General features: G+C 35.0%; 1 protein-coding gene across 1 annotated transcript; it reads right to left on the minus strand.

Moving 5' to 3' along the window:
* Nucleotides 1-9531: 9531 nt before the first annotated feature.
* On the minus strand, nucleotides 9532-15441 carry LOC149236945 (E3 ubiquitin-protein ligase RSL1-like). The gene is made up of 3 exons (XM_089372537.1): nucleotides 14623-15441; nucleotides 12017-12801; nucleotides 9532-10682 (listed from the first exon to the last, which is right to left on the minus strand). Exons 1-3 carry the CDS (start codon nucleotides 15301-15303, stop codon nucleotides 10316-10318), a joined length of 1833 nt encoding a protein of 610 aa, XP_089228663.1. The 5' UTR covers nucleotides 15304-15441; the 3' UTR covers nucleotides 9532-10315.
* Between the last annotated feature and the right edge of the window lie 1357 nt (nucleotides 15442-16798).

Below are 16798 nucleotides of genomic sequence, written 5' to 3' on the forward strand. Positions count from 1 at the left end.
TTCTTATTTATAAAAATGGAATGTATATTTTCATATTGTGAGAGACGAGAAGAATTATTACATCTTAAATCTATAAGATGTCATATTTTAGCCATCTAGGCTCGCAAAAAGAGATTGCAATAAGAAGAAAGCAATTATATATATAAGAGGTAATATGGGGTATCCAGGAAAGTACCAAAGGGAGAAATAATATATAATCAACTATGCATTGTTATGTATGCAAACCATTTCTAGTAAATAAGGCTCAAATACTAATGCAAAAGCAATAAATGTAAAAAGGCTTACTAAAAAGCTTCCCTTGCGAGAATCATCTTTCTCTAGAATGTTCATAACATGTAGATGGTACTATAAATAAATAGAAGCAATGTAATGAATATATGGTGAAGTATATTGCAATGGTAACAATCATCATTGCTTGTGGAGTGCAATCCTTCCTTAAGGAATAATATATGGTGTTAACCTCCCTCAAAGGTTTTCTCTCCATTATTGTGTTCATTCTTTGTTATATATTGTGTACATTTGTTATATTCCATTTGATTTCTATTATTTATTTGTAGATTATTGAGAACATAACATTTGGTATCATAGCTCTTTCTTGGGCTAAAAAAGAAGGTTTTTTCCTATTTTGCATATTTTTAAAGAAAAAAAGGAGGACTAAGACATTTAAATAAATTCATTTAGTTTCCAAGTGTTAAAAATTAATTAACAGAGCAATGAAACACATAAAAATATTATGCAAACACAAACACAGAAACACATAAAACAAAAGTGACACAGATATACATAGTTCACCCAATTTGGGCTACATCCATGGAGAAACAGTAAGTCTTTTATTTCATATTATTCAGCAAAATGAAGAAATACAACCTACAACAGATCCACTATAATTTCCTCTTCACTCTCACACAGTCACCTCTCTCTTCTTCGCTTAGAATAATAATACACAACGGCAATACAATTCCCCCATATAAACTTAGGGTTGTCTTCTAAGGAAAAAAAAAAACCCTAAATTAACATAACTTCTACCGTCAAATCATGCATCTAATGAATGAACCAGATTAACTACGAAATCACAATATTTTACAAGACAAGTTTTCATTTGTTTTTAGCTTCGAGGGTGTTGCCCCCGAACCCCTGCTAAGGTGGGGGGGGCTCATAAAATCATCGTCGCCTCCCCTATACCCCCCTAATGACGATCATAAGACGAAGTTGTTGCCCCATTAGAAACAAGGATACAATGTGGTTGAAATCAAAAAACCTTTGAACAATCAGGAATATAATTAGGGTCCACACCCAACAATCTCTCACTTGAAGACAGATTATGTAAACTCCATCATTGCTTCACTTGCTGGAAAATGACTCCACTTGGACCTGGTTTTTTCTCATCTTCACCATCATACTTGAAGACCAATTAAAATTGAGCATAATCACATTTTATCATTTCATTTCAACTTGAGTTGTATATGTTTAGTCTTGGAATGAAATGTTGAGTTATTTGCAAGATGAATGGCACTATGGTTGTCACTGTATAACCTGCCCATATCATGTTTCTTGCTCAATTCATTCATAAACCTTTGTAACTAAATCATTTCTCTACTAGCCTCTATAGCATAAACATACTTTATTTTCGTTGTTGAAAGTGCAACCATTTTTTTGCAATTTTGAAACCCAACTAACATATGCTACACCTACAATAAACACATACCATGTGGTGCTCCTCCTGTTATCTCTATCACCTGTCATATTTGCATCAACATATCCCTGTAGAATAATGTTTGAACCGCCAAAGCATAATGTTTGATTTGTGATACTTCTCAGATACCCGAAAATCCATTTCAATGTCATCCAATGTTTTTTTCCTGGATTGTTCATATACCTGCTTATAACTCCCACTGCGTGTACAATATCAAGCCTTGTGCAAACCATTGCATACATTAAACTTCCAATTGTTGATGCATATGGAACTTTACACATATAATCCATCTCTTCCTGTGTCTTGGGACACATCTCCATAGTTAGTTTGAAATGGCTAGCCAAAGGTGTATTAACTGGTTTTGCATTCTGCATATTAAATTTTTCCAACAACTTTTCAATGTACTCACTCTAAGACAATATTAATTTGTGATTTTTCATGTCTAGATATTCCTATACCAAGGATTTGTTTTGCAGCGCCCAAATCCTTCAATGCAAATGAATTTGTCAATTTTTCTTTGAGCACATTTATTTACTGCATGTTGGACCTTGCAACAAGCATGTCATCTACATACAATAGCAATATAATATAGTTGTCATCATTTTTCTTTTAATATAAACGCAATGGTCAGAGTGACATCTAGTATAACCTTGTTCAGACATAAACCTGTCAAATTTTAAATACCATTGTCTTGGAGTCTGTTTTAAGCCACACAAGCTCTTCTTCAATTTGCACACTAATTTTTCTTTCCCTTTGACCTCATACCCTTGTGGCTGCTACATATATATTTCTTCCTTCAAATTCCCATGGAGAAAGGTTGTCTTTATATCTAACTACTCAAGATGCAAATATTCTACCGCCACTAGACTTAAAATAGTTCTGATTGAAGTCATTTTAACAACAGGAGAAAAAATTTCATCAAAGTCTATACATTTCTTTTGTGTAAACCTCTTCACCAGAAGTCTAGTCTTATGTCTTTGTTCACCTCCATATTTTTCCTTCAACCTGTAAACCCATTTATTCTGCAATGTTGTTTTACCTGCAAGCAACTTAGCTAAGTCTCAAGTCTAGTTATGCATCAAGGAGTCCATCTCTTCTTTCCTAGCTTGCTCCCACTTCTTCATGGTTTCTACCTGCATTGCTTCTTCATATCTTTTTTGTTCACCAAAATCAATCAACAATACATAATATAATGAAGGAGAGTATCATTCAAGGGGTCTAATTATCCTGATAGATCTTCTAACACCACTTTCAGGTGTTTGAGATGCTTGTCGATGTTGTGGTTATTATTGTTGTGGTTGCTGATCATTATGATTTTTAGACACCTTTACTTTTTTTGTGATCTTATCAAGCACTGTGTATTCTTTGTTTTCTTTTCCCTATTTATTTCTCTTGATCTTTATACAAGACCTTTTCATTGAAAATGATATCTCTGGTCCTAATGATTTTGTAATTTTAATAATCATATAAGCGATAACCAAAAACATTAACACCATCTAATAAAAGTACATTTCTTTGATTTTGGCTCAAGCTTTATTCTATTTTCTTTATTAATGTAGACAAAACTTCACAACTGAAAGTCTTTAAAAATGAATAGTTTACCTTTTTCCCTGCCCATGCCTCCTCAGGAAGACCACCATCCAAAGAACTTGAAGGCCTTTTATTTATTAGATAAACAACAGTATCTAGAGCATCTGTCCAAAATTGTAAAGACAATCCTACATGCAATCACATGCACCTTACACGCTCCATGATTGTCATGTTCATCCTTTCTGATATACCATTTTCTTGTAGTGTTCTTGAAACTTTCTTCTCTCTACGAATTTCATGTTTTGAACAGTAGTTATCAAACTCTTTGTTGCAGTATTCACCTCCATTGTCTGATCTAGGACATTTCAACTTCTTTCCTGTCTCATTCTCATCCAAAGCTTTCCATTTCTTAAAAATATCAAATACATCAGATTTATTATGAATATAATAAATCTAATTTTTCTTAGTTGCATCATCAATAAAAGTAACATAATAGTGAGAGCCACCGCGAGATGATATCTAAGCAGGTCCCCATACATATGTATGCACAAACTCTAATTTTTTGCTCTTCTTTTCCTTCCCAACTCTGATAATTTTCACTCTTATATTTTCCATAAACACAATTTTCACATAAATCCAAATCAACATGCTTCAAACCTCGCAACAAATTTGTTGAGTGAAAAACCTACATCCCCTTCTCACTCATGTGCCCGAGCCTATGATCTTAGAGTGTCGTATATGCTCTTGTGGAGGTTAAAGCATTAACAGAATTAGAAATAACATTGCATAAATATAATGTACCAACATTTTCTTCTTTTGCTATTACCAAGGCTACTTTAATGACCTTCCAAGTTTTGTCTGTAAAAATAGTTACACAACCTTCACCTCCCAATTGCCCTATCGAAATTAGATTTTTCTTTAGATCTGGAATATGTCTTACCTCCTTTAATAGCCATTGGTTTCCATTTTGTTACTTTATAAAAATTTTACCCATTCCAACGATTTTACAGGGTTTATCATCACCCAGACGAACTTGTCAAAAATCCCCTAAACATAGTCATGAAAATGTTCCCTATCAGGTGTGGCATGGAATGAGGCCCCTGAATCTACCACCCAGGCATCAATAATATTCTCTAATGAAATAATCAAAGCATCTTGCAACACATCACTAGTCACATTCGCTTCATGATTGTTTTCTTGTTGTCCATCTCCTTTTTCCTTCCAAGATTTGCAATCTTTCTTCAGGTGTCATTTCTTCTTGCATTTCTAGCATAATATCCCCGATCTAGACTTGGATATGCCTTTGCTTGACTTACTGCGATGTCATGGGCTCTTTCCTCTCTCTAGTTTTCTTCCTCTAGTCTCTGCAGTCAAAGCATTACCTGTTGTCTCACCTGAGCTTTTCCTTCACATTTTCTCGCTAAGGATAGCACCAACAACATTATCAAATTTTAAAGTACTAGATCCAAACAAAGAGTTACTAATAGCTATGACTAAGCCATTCCAACTTTCTGGTAATGAACATAGAAACAATAAGGCCTTAACTTCATCATCAAAATTTACCCCTACGGAACTTAACTAACTAGTAATCGTGTTAAATTCATTTAAATTATCAACAATAGATCCACCTTCTAACATATCCATATTAAATAGACGCTTCATAAGAAATACCTTATTTGAGGCCGAGGTTTTTCATATAGTTTGGCCAATGTCATCATTAAATTTTTTGTTGTCGCTTCCTTTAAAATGTTGAATGCCACCGACGCTACCAGACACAGTCGTATTGTTCCTAGTGCTTTCTTGTCAAGAAAATCCCATTCTTCATTTGTCATACTCGTCGACTTCTTTGATTTTCCACTCAATGGTAGGTACAAATCTTTCTGATACAGATAATCTTCCATTTGCATCTTCCACATCTACTAGTTTTGGCCATTAAATTTCTCAACCCTAAACCTACCATATTCCGCCATTGCTCCCACTTGAACCAGGGAACCTTCTCTCCTAAGAGTTTATCATCCAAATATACCTTCGGCTCTAATACCAGTTGTTAGAAATTAATTAACAGAGCAATGAAACATATAAAAATAGTGGAAAAAAAAAACACATAAAACAAGAGAGAAAAATATATGTGGTTCACCCAATTTGGGCTACATCCACAAAGAAATTGTCCGTCCTTCCTTTTATATTATCCCACAAAATGAAGACATATGACCTACAACAGATTCGTTGTAATTTCTTCTTCACTATCACACGGTCTCGTCTCTCTTCTTAGTTTAGAATAATAACACATAGTTGCAATACAATTCCCTCATATCAACTGAGAGTTGTCTTCTAAGGCAAAAAACCCTAAATTAACATAATTTCTACCATCAAATCATCCCCCTAATGAACGGCCTAAAATGACTATGAAATTACAATATTTTACAAGGCAATTTTCATTTATTTTTTTAACTTCGGAGGTGCTGCCCCCAAACCCCCGCTAAAGGGGGCGCATAAAATCGTTGCCGCACCCCCCTGGACCCTCTTAACGGCGATTATACAATGATCTAGCGTGGTTGACACGAATAAAAAAAAAAAAACACAAAACTCTTAATAAATGAGTTGTAGATTTGAATTCCTCTAAAAAAGACCAATTTCAAATAAAAAATTGTCCAAATTGGAGTTTGGGAAGTGAATATATCATTGATTTAAAGCGGTTGTTTTATAATTGTTTTCATGACATCCATGTGCACTACAAAGATCACATTTTTTTATAAGGTCCTCAAATTGTCACCAAGCCGGCGCCATTTGATAAAGGATTTTAAGGGTTTGATTTCATATAGCATATGTTGCATTTCAAATAAATCTCCCATCTGCTACAAGCCTTGCAAATTTTCACTCTCAACTTTAATGGATGTGAGAAATGGCAATGTGACACTGTTTGATGAAAAAAGCTTTCTAATATTGTTCTCAAAAAATCAAAGATATTAAAGCAATCATTTTTAAATTTTAAGAGCCCTAGATTATTGTGACCACATACTCTTACATCGAGGAAGAATATAATAGAGAAAGATATGTTGGGTATGATTTCAAGGATGATTGTGCTAATTGATAAATGGATACTTTATCATTTTTTGGATGACTACTCTTATCTTCCATATGACGACTCTTCTCCACTTTAGGTAGAGAACACCACTGAGAGAACTCACGAGTCCATTATCACTACTTTTGTACAACTTACATATTCAACAGTGGTGTTGCTCCTTCTAAATTCAACCCCAAACCTTTACAATTATGCAGATGGTCTTTTTGAGAATTCTACTTATTTGAATCCCCGTGACATTAGTGAGTATTTGAAGCATATTACTTGGTAATTCATGGAAAATACTCACTAATGTCATGGAGCTTAGGAGTCATCAATGGGGTGTCTATTTCAACATGGTGAATAGCACTTGTACATGCAACCTCGGTTCTCTAGCCTACTTTAGTATTACAATCCACACTCATCCATAGGACCTAGTTTTATGGTTCTAACAGCTCATAACAAGCATTGAAGGCAAGACTTTTCTAAGGAGGGTGGCATGTTGAGATACTCCTAGGAGGTGTACCATGGAGCCATTCAATGTAAAGTGGACTAGGTCCACTACGGTAGTTAGTATTGAATAAAGTTTAACTAGTATTGAATAAAGTGTAACGTGGAGCCATTCAAGGTAAAGTGAACTAGGTCCGGTAGTTAGTATTGAATAAAGTGATAGTTAGTATTGAATAGTGTAATGTGGAGCCATTCAATGTAAAGTGGACTAGGTCCACTACGGTAGTTAGTATTGAATAAATGTTACAGTAGTTAGTATGTTTCTGAATGTTCAACATACTAGAGAAAAAGAAATTGATATTTTGTTCTGTTTAGATCAGCGACTAATTCAAGAAATTGAACAGTCGTCCAGAACAGAAATATGTATATTCACTCATGTGAATATAACAGTTTTTTCCTCGTGGGAAAATCTCGTCTCTCTGTTGTGCTTAATAATTAGCTATAGTCTTATCTCTAAATCAGCGGTCACTTGTGTAATTACAACTATATGATTAATTCTTTGGATCACTGATTGGAACCATGGCTTTTTTGCTCAATTCTTAATTATTAGCTGTAGTCTCATCTCAGTATTGCACCCACAACTTCCTAGCTCAGTTCTTTGGATTGTTGAAGCAGTGGTAAACACTAACTAGTAGCCATAGTGCTCGTACTCAGCGGATAGCAATAATTCTCTTTAGCTGATTCAATTCTTGCTTAACGTAATGATATTCTAGGTCATGCGCTTTGCTAATTGTCTCTATAGAATGAGTTGTCAATTATAAATTAGAATGTTATTGGTTGGTTTATTGACTATGGTGATAAGAATGTTATTGGTTGGTTTATTGACTATGGTGATAGCAATAGCATAGAAGAAATCACTTGCATCCTGTACGGGCAAAACAAAACAAAATAAATCACTTGCATCCTGTATGGGCAAAACAAAACAAAATAAAATAAACTCAGTTATTAGTTTTGTGTAATCACTCTACCACAACCACATATCCCAGATTTATGATTGGGAAGAGATGGATATTAATTGCACATCCCAGATTTATGATTGGGAAGAGACGGATATTAATTGCATTCCGTTATTAGTTTTGTGTAATCACTCTACCACAACCACACATCCCAGATTTATGATTGGGAAGAGAAGAATATTAATTGCATTTTAAATCAGAGTATATAAACTCATCTTGCAAACAGATATATATCCCAGATTTATGACTGGGAAGAGATGGATATTAATTGCATTCAATTATTAGTTGTGTAATAACTCTACCACAACCACATATCCCAGATTTATGATTGGGAAGAGATGGATAAGAATTGCATTCAATTATTAGTTGTGTAATCACTCTACCACAATCAGAGGATATAAATTCATCTTGCAAACAGATATAAGAGAGTTGTATGGTGCATATTGGAACATCATTTGCTTGATGTTTTATGGTATATATCAGAACATCAATTGCTTTAACCATTTTATCTTCGCTATTTATATTGTGGCTCATTCAAGTACAGAGAACAAAATCTATATATTATCATTAAAAGATCCATGTTGATAAAATAGCTTTATAGTACTGATACTGACATGTTCAAGCTAATCCATCTTTCTATATATGTGGAATTTTAAGAGGGTGGAATAGACTTTAAAGGTAGGGCTGGAAAATATGATTGGCCATTGTCAATTAGCGTGAAAAGAAACAACAGCTTTACACAGAATCCATCATCAATCTAAGGTAAGATATTAACATACTAAATGGAATGCAAAGGCTATAGTAGATGATAATTACTCATACAGAACGATGATGATTCAATCCTTTTATATCATTCATTTAGAGATATACTTTGGTAATATTGCAATTACTTATACAGAACAATTAAGGAATATTTTTAAGCAACAAACATTTTCTTGGGGTGGCTTGTAGGAAGAAGCCTTTTGGAAGTAGTAATGTAAAATATAATGGTTCCAAAAAATGTTTTATTCAATCACAGAAAACTTATTCAACTTAAGCTACACATATTGAACGAAGAACTTACCAAAAACATGATTTCATCCTATGATATGCCAACCAAATATGCATGCCTCGGAGGAAACATGGCCCTTGCATCTTTGAAGTGAGATTCATACACGCTGTATTTGAATTGCTATTAATTGGGAACAAAACTGTTCTATTGGAAAAAGTCATCATCCCAAAACATCAAGTGAAGTTCGTGATCAACGTCCAAGCCTTGGGGTATGACAATGCATTCTGATCTATCGCAGATGCTGCTAACAATGTGTCTCGTAGTTTATCACCTTTTTGTTAGGCTTATTTCTCAGCAAACATGTGTATATACCATTGTACCTCGAGGGTTAGCTGTCGCCAATGTGCTGTGCGTGTGTGATAACTTTACTATTAACCCATTACTATTGTAGGGCATTTAATCTACCAATTCATTCATATTGTGCTTTACAATAAAACAGTTAGATAATCAAAAGTTGTCTATCGCTTAGTGACATGCATCATTGCATAAAGAATCGAGGAATGATACTATTGTGCATGTTAAATTTCATATATCCCAAAGTTTTACCAGCTAACGTTTTCACTTAAGAAATAACTGAAACCAGATCACCTTGCAAATCACTCTATTGATCTATATTCCTCTTCATCTGTGCCATAAACCACTATCATGACGACAAAGGACTTCAATGAATTCAACTATTTTAAAGCATCGTCTGAAACATGGTCCATAGAAATCAAAACGGTACACTGCATTGAGAGTGTAAGGTCATCACCTAATGTTTCATAGGAAGGTTTACAGTTTTCTATACCAAGTTTATCTCCAATGATGAAACGGGAAAGATAATGAACTCTTTTTCTTTGTTGGTAATGGACCATCCATCTAAGAATACAGCCACACATTCCAAAATTGAGCCAGAATTGGTTTATCAGAAAGGTTACCTTCCAGAATTGCAGCAAGATGAAAATGTAAGAAACCAGAAGTCATGCCCTCATGATAGAAAACAACACCACTAATTTAATTACTATAATGCTAAGCCAAAATACTTAATAACTTGAATATACTTATGCAAACCTTTTAGTCAAAACTACAGGCTTCCAAGGTTGTGTATGTTTTCATTGCAGTTATTCAATCAGTTTTTATCGACCTGAGTATGTTTGCCAACCAATACACACTCCTTTTACTTGTGTGTAATTGTACATATACCCCTTTTACTTGTGCACTTCTACAAATAAGTATCTATTTAAATGTGGCCACAACGGAAAAATGAGCACATGCTGATTGCAGTTGTATGTTCTCTAATACCCTTCTTGCCTCGAGTAAAAACTCTTAAATTAAAGAAATGAACGGAAAAGAACATCAACAGACTAGTGTGAAATTTCACTGTATTAAAACAGCATGGTTGGATTGCTGACTTCAGAGGCTTACTCCACTGAATGGTCACATACTATGTTAAATAAGTAGATAGAATTGCCCACCCTAGAAGTATTGTATTAGTTAACATTGATTTTCATTTAATTCCATAATGAGCACATTATTTAATCATAAGGAAAGGGATCATATGAAGTGCCACTTATTGCTGAAACAAAACTCCCCAGCAAAGGTACTTGATGAAGATCACGAATTGCACTATCAACGGACTCTTCATGTGGAAGTGGCCTTGAGGGAGCTTGCAAAGAAGTGCTTAAATTAAAGTCTTGTGAAAGAAATCTCTGTATCAAGGCCAGTTGAGATTGCTCGTGATCTGTATAATTGTCATTTAATCCATTGAATAAGGTCCAATCCAATGCTTCATTTGGTGCTGAATAATTAATTATGTTGTGCTCATCCCAATACAAACACTGGCATGTTTGCTGCTTATTTCTATACTCGGCTCCGCATGCATAGCAGAATTCATGCCCACACCTGCAATGCAAAAGCAGAGATCATATGTTATTGGCTACATTTGACAGAACCAAGGTTGGCTAAAAGCCTAAAACTAATGTAAACAAATGAAACTATCCAATAGTTTGAACAAACTTCAAATATATTAACCATGCACCTTGGATAAGTTTTTCTACTAATCTCAGTTATCTGAAGTGCTCAGCAAACAAAAGCTTTTAAAAACAACGAAGATTTATTGAATTCCGATTGATAAGAACAAAGTTGCTTAGAGACTAGAGAAATGTTCCCAGCCATAAAGGGGAATTTGCTATATCTACATTATACGCATTTAGGTCCTCTCAACCTTGTATAATTTGAGTGGACACTAGTCTTGCATTCATTCAGGGTTTTGCAATCACCAAGAGAGAGAGAAGGTTCCTATTTTGAACACATGCATATGTTGAAAAAACTGTTTATTTCAATATGCAAATGACACAACCTTCTATTCCGAGTGTTAAAACTCAATATAATGAAAGCCGGCTAAGCACCAGCATGTATTCTTGAGATGGACTCCACAGGACAAACAGGCCTAATCATTGCAGAATCCTTGAACACCCTATCCACGTTGGCATCAAGATAATCACTTAGTGGGGTAATGCAATTCGACTTCAAAGCAATTGATCGGTTGCGAAAAGTCACTTGTGTAGCTGCACAACGCAATTCTTACTGCTGCCAATTGGGGCAAAGCAATGCATTCGATAAGCCCTCTAAACTTATATGAAATAACGAATGTGCATTGAAACAATAGTATAAGAAAGCGATATACTAGCTCTCAGATAAGTCACCATGAGCTAATACTCCTTCCAACGGTACTGCAGCTTTGTATCAAAAGGCTAAACGCTTGACACATAATGATGCAGAATATAGGAACAGACTCAAAAATCCGTACATTCCAGACTCCAGTGAAGGAATTTACATGCGCAAATGGAAAAGGTAGACAAGACTTTGGACTTACCTGGCTATAACCACTAATACCTTCTCCAACGTTTCTAGTACATTTTCATGAATATCAACCTAGGCAAAGGATTAAAGCTTGAAAAGAACTGCCTGTCCCTACTCCCAGGCAAGAGATATACGAAAAGCAAATCAAGAAAACACAACTCAGGACAGAGACATGGCTTATTCTTCCAAAAATCTCTGCAAGTTCATGTTTTCTCAGGTCAATGTACATATGGTTCAGAATTAAAGCTAACTTATGCAGAACTCCTAAACTGGTTGCTTAGCTGAATTATGCATCAAATATCCTATGCATTCTTAATTACTAAAATTTAGTAAACATATATTGAAATTCATCTTAGAAAGGTACAGATTCATACCAACACGTCATATGGAAACACCCCTGTGTGAGCTCAATCATTCGCCTGCATTCCTGACAACGTCTCCACTGTCTATTTTGTGCGAGACGATGTAATGTGACATCATCAGAGTTTCTCTCATCAGCTGGCAAGTTCTGGTATTCTTCACAACTCATTGATGAATGCCATGGAACACAACAGTCGGCACAAAAGAGCCTGTGACATTCTGGGCATTCAACGCATCTGATTGTAGTATCCTCAGGATAACTAGATGAGCTTGCTCTTGCTGATGCATCTTGTCCCTTGTCAAACATTGCAGAGCAATTTGGGAAAGGACAATACACCCTTTTTGAATCAGGGATGTTTGCCTCTGCAAGAGCTTTTAGTAAAGCTTCAAAGCAAGCATCTGGAAGAAAGGCCTTACACTCCTCGGCAGACATGTAATGTTCACAACCAATTTGAGGACACCGTATCGGAACTTGGGAAGTCTGCAACTTGCTATTTACATATCTTACCATGCAGTGAGAACAAAATTTGTGAAAACATTTCACTGTAACCATCTCCCATGGTGCCTTTTCTTCACAACAAATCAAGCAATTTTCTTTGACAGATGCTTCTCTAAGATCAACTCTCTTTGATGAAGCTCTCGGCATGTCAATTGCTTCTTTTGCCAAAAACTGAGCTTTTCTGATATCATACTTAGGAATTAGTGTCAAGACGAAGTTGTCCAATTTCCGAACATGTTCCAGAATGCGTTGCCTCGTAGCTATCAATAGTTGATTCTGAAGCTTCTGGCCTCGAGCTATCTGATCAATGGAACCATTCCCACAAGATGTATTCAGCTATGTATTTTAAAGCAATTTACGAATGAATATTAATTTAGTGCATGCTAATCAGGATAAATTTAGCTATTCCACGAACAAAATAGACTGGAGAGGAATCAAACTCGGTTTACCACCAAACAAGATATTTTGAGATTAAGACCTCGGCAATTATATATACTTGAGCTTAAGACACTAGCTAATGCCAACAGTGGCATAATTCAGGTTAGTTCTCAGCAGGGAATCTACCATGTTTTAACTGGACAAGCCAACTATGACAAATTCAGCTTATGAATTTGGCAGACAGCCTACTATAGATTTTAATTATGTGATCAGAACCATGACAAATTGAGCCTGGAATCTCAACAGAGTCCATTATGGAATTTTATTAGTCGATGCCAATCATGAGATATCCAACTTAAGATCTTAGTAAACAGTCTATTATTGACTTCAAATAGTCAGCAGGGACCTTAACAATTCAGTTTAACATCTCAATACACACTCTAATGTGAATTTTCCACTAGTCAATACCAACTATAGTAAATCCAGAGAAAGTATCTAAAATTGGGTAATCTCACCTACAGGGCAGTTGTTCACTTATGAGGTCGACATCTTATTAAACCATCCACCAGGGTTTCATTTTCACAGCGGCCTGCTTCGGCTTCCACCCGAATGGCATGGCTTTCAAAATGGAAGAGAAGTCCCTGGTGATTTTGACAAAACGACTACTCACCTGGCACCTAAGCCAAATGAAGTCTGTTATATGGGACAACCCCCTCCGGCATGTTTCTGAAGCACTTTTAAAAACACAAGACTACACTATTGATGAGTTATTGTCATCCATAACAATCAAAACAATTTCACCTGCAACTTTTGAAAACAATCTAACAATGAGAGTTTTACTCAACAATAGATATCACTGCAAACTCACCTAAAGATTTTCCCAGTCACCATCTAGATGTCTTTTATTCGGTCCATATAGGTCATGAACAGATCACCTCAACCTTTCAGGAAGAAGATGTACCAGTATCTATTCTATCTGAATCAACTAAGCATTCAAAAAACAACTTCGATATAAATTTGATCTTGAGTACAAGAAAATCAAACACATTTGGCGGTGTCTTTTTTTGGAAAGCAATCCAGTGATGGCTTTTCTCATTAACAAAACCTTATGAGCAAATGTTTTCACAGATGTCTGTGACACAGGTTTTCTATATCAATGGCCATAAGGGCAAGGCCCGCCCTGTCATCAAGGCATGAAAAAACGATTAATGGGTTTCTCTCCATTCAATACTCTCCCTTCCTTCTAAGGGACTCTGATGGGTCCTTCTGGGGAGGGTGATCTGAAAAGTGCCCTGGGTAATTTAGAGAGTGCCAGTGGTCACCAAGACTAAGACTCCGATGAGGAAATCATAACTGGATAGTTTGTAATGATTGAAAAATTATATGTGACCAGTGGTGACCTCACCAACTATAGTGAGAACGTGGGTGTCCAGTAACCATGGGTTCTGATTATGTTTGGGCCCATAGCTTCACAAACAGTAGGAATAGAACAAAAATTAGGAAAAGAAGCTGGGTTTTTTTTCAAATGGGTTTCCCTGACATGGATTTTACAGATGGGAATCAGCAAAATGATTTCCACATTTGGACATTCTTCTGATCGATTAGGGATTTCTTAAAAATGAACGTCTGCCTACAAATTTCTACTAACTGGTTTTTACATGAGTATTTTCAACAGAGTTCCCACAAATGGGTTCTTCACAAGTACATTTTCACATTGATTTTACACTGGCCCAAATACTTTACCTGATCATACACAAGATCCGAATCCGTAAAGGCCTGAATCCGAGGAACCCTCAGCTCCAACGCTGCCAATAACCCATCCATAAGCGCCAGATGCTCGGCTACCGTCCTATCAACATAAAAATCCAATTTCTTCTGCACTTGCATCAAGTTGTCCCCATCGGGGCTCTGTATGATGACTCCTATGCCAGAAGAACTCAGACCTGATTCCCCCGACCGAATTTCAGACATGCCCTTAAACACCATTTTATAATAACTATTCAAACGAGACCCCCTGGAGATCGATCCCGAGAGGTCCGAGGAATCTCTGCGATCACGAAAGCTGCAGCAGCTTGAGTCGCTGTATTCTTCCTCTTCTTCTGCATCTCGCCAGTCCTCTTCCTCCTCCTCCTCCTCGCAAGAACCAAATTCTTCCCTGTCAGGCCACTCCTGCTGCTCAAAACCTCCATTTAGGCCGCTCAAATCGTCTGTAACCGATGTGGTTTCGTCAAAATCCTGTTGGGCATCCTGCCATTCGCTTTTGGGGGCCGAGGAGAACTCGTCTTCCAGCATCTCCTGGAACCGCAGGGCCAATAAAAACTCAGAGTCCATGGGGTCCCAAACAGAAAAATTAGAGCCGTAGGAGGCAGCCAGGGCCTCATTGATTTGCTCCCTGAATGCATACTCTTCATCAGACCTCTCCATCTCGAGCTCTCCCCCACTCAATCACGCCCTACCCTTCGTTTCCCATATCATTAATTCCTTCCAACCCACATAAGTTCACTGCAACAAGCTACGTCTCGTAGTCATACAGATATGCCAAATGTACGATGTTCTGAGCTCTTTCTCCATACTCCAATTTTTTGAATATTAGCTTTACCCATCTTTCATATTTTAGTTTTAAATTATACATTTTGGAAAAAAAAACGTAATTGTGTCCCTAATTCTGGTATTTAAGAATAAGTTGAGCACATGGTTGTGTATAATATTACAGTCCCATGTGAGTTTTGTCTGAGATATTTTCTTAATTAGATATTTATTCATGAGAAATTAAGATTGTTTGGTCAGATAGTTAGAAAGTAGAAGGTTTTATTGAAATTTAATTTTCTAATAAAATAATTTATTTTTAAATTCAGGACCAACTCAAATATTCGATTGATCACATCTTAAAACACTAATTTATAATTTTTCATGTTAAATATAATTTAAGTTTTTATTTAATATTTTTTATATTTAAATACAATTATTTTATAAATATTATAATAGAATTGTTTAATTAACATTTATAATTCATAATTTTGTATATATGAATAGGAATAATTTTGTATAATTTTTGTATTCAAAGATATTAGAGAAAATTATAGGAATATGTTAGTATTAGTTTTAGAGAAAATTATAGGAATATGTTAGTATTAGTTTTTTAGTATTGTCTTTTAGCAAAGATATTGTTAGAAAGTTAGACCATCACTTTGAATAAAAAAATGATTGAATTAAAAAAAACGAAAAACAAACAACTAATAATCTCATAAATTTTAAAATATCATTTCTTTTATTTTGAATTAAAATATTGATTTTCAATTTAAAAATATTTTAATCATGAAGATGATTTAAGCATGAATGCACTCATTTTTTTTAAGGATGTGTGCATTCACACTCAAGCTTTTTATGAGCAGAAAGGTGGTTCTTTATTGGCAAGTGGGGTTGGGGTCTTTATCTTTTGGACCCTGTTTTTCCAAGATGCTAAATGTCTATGGAAATTTACATGAAGTACTAATTTGTCTTCACATGAGCACTTTTTTATTAAATATTTGTTTAGATACATCAATCATAAATCTCCATCGTGGTGGCATGATTTTAATATTATTGATTTCATCGCTAAATACTTTTTAATATATATTATTGAATTTTGTCTTTTGTTTGATATTTTGAATAATATTTCACATTCAAAAATAAATAAAAAAATGAGTTTTAGTTATGGTTAAATCATAATTAATAAATAAATAAATAAAAATTGAGTTTTAGTTATGGTTAAATCATAATTAATAAATAAATAAAAAAAATAAAGTTTGTATTAAATATTTTGAAATTGGTTATATGTTAAAGTTGAATATGATTATTGATTTTGGAGAGAAATTTGAATTAATATATATATATATGGTTTAAGGTAAGTGTTTAAATATTAAGTTAAAGTGTATGTATT

This window comes from Pinus tabuliformis, chromosome 8, assembly GCF_031772625.1.
Source record: "Pinus tabuliformis cultivar Carrire ecotype Pingquan chromosome 8, CPIR1, whole genome shotgun sequence".
Classification (NCBI taxonomy): Eukaryota; Viridiplantae; Streptophyta; class Pinopsida; order Pinales; family Pinaceae; genus Pinus; species Pinus tabuliformis.

Bases quoted from the DNA above. Each gene is read 5' to 3' on its own strand.
- LOC149236945 (XM_089372537.1), bottom strand. From the start codon at position 15,303: ATGGAGAGGTCTGATGAAGAGTATGCATTCAGGGAGCAAATCAATGAG. The intron at 12,802-14,622 runs GTAAAGTATTTG...TCCATTGATCAG, and splicing joins CGGATCTTGTGTATGATCAG to ATAGCTCGAGGCCAGAAGCT. The intron at 10,683-12,016 runs GTATGAATCTGT...TTTGCATTGCAG, and splicing joins TGTTTCCATATGACGTGTTG to GTGTGGGCATGAATTCTGCT.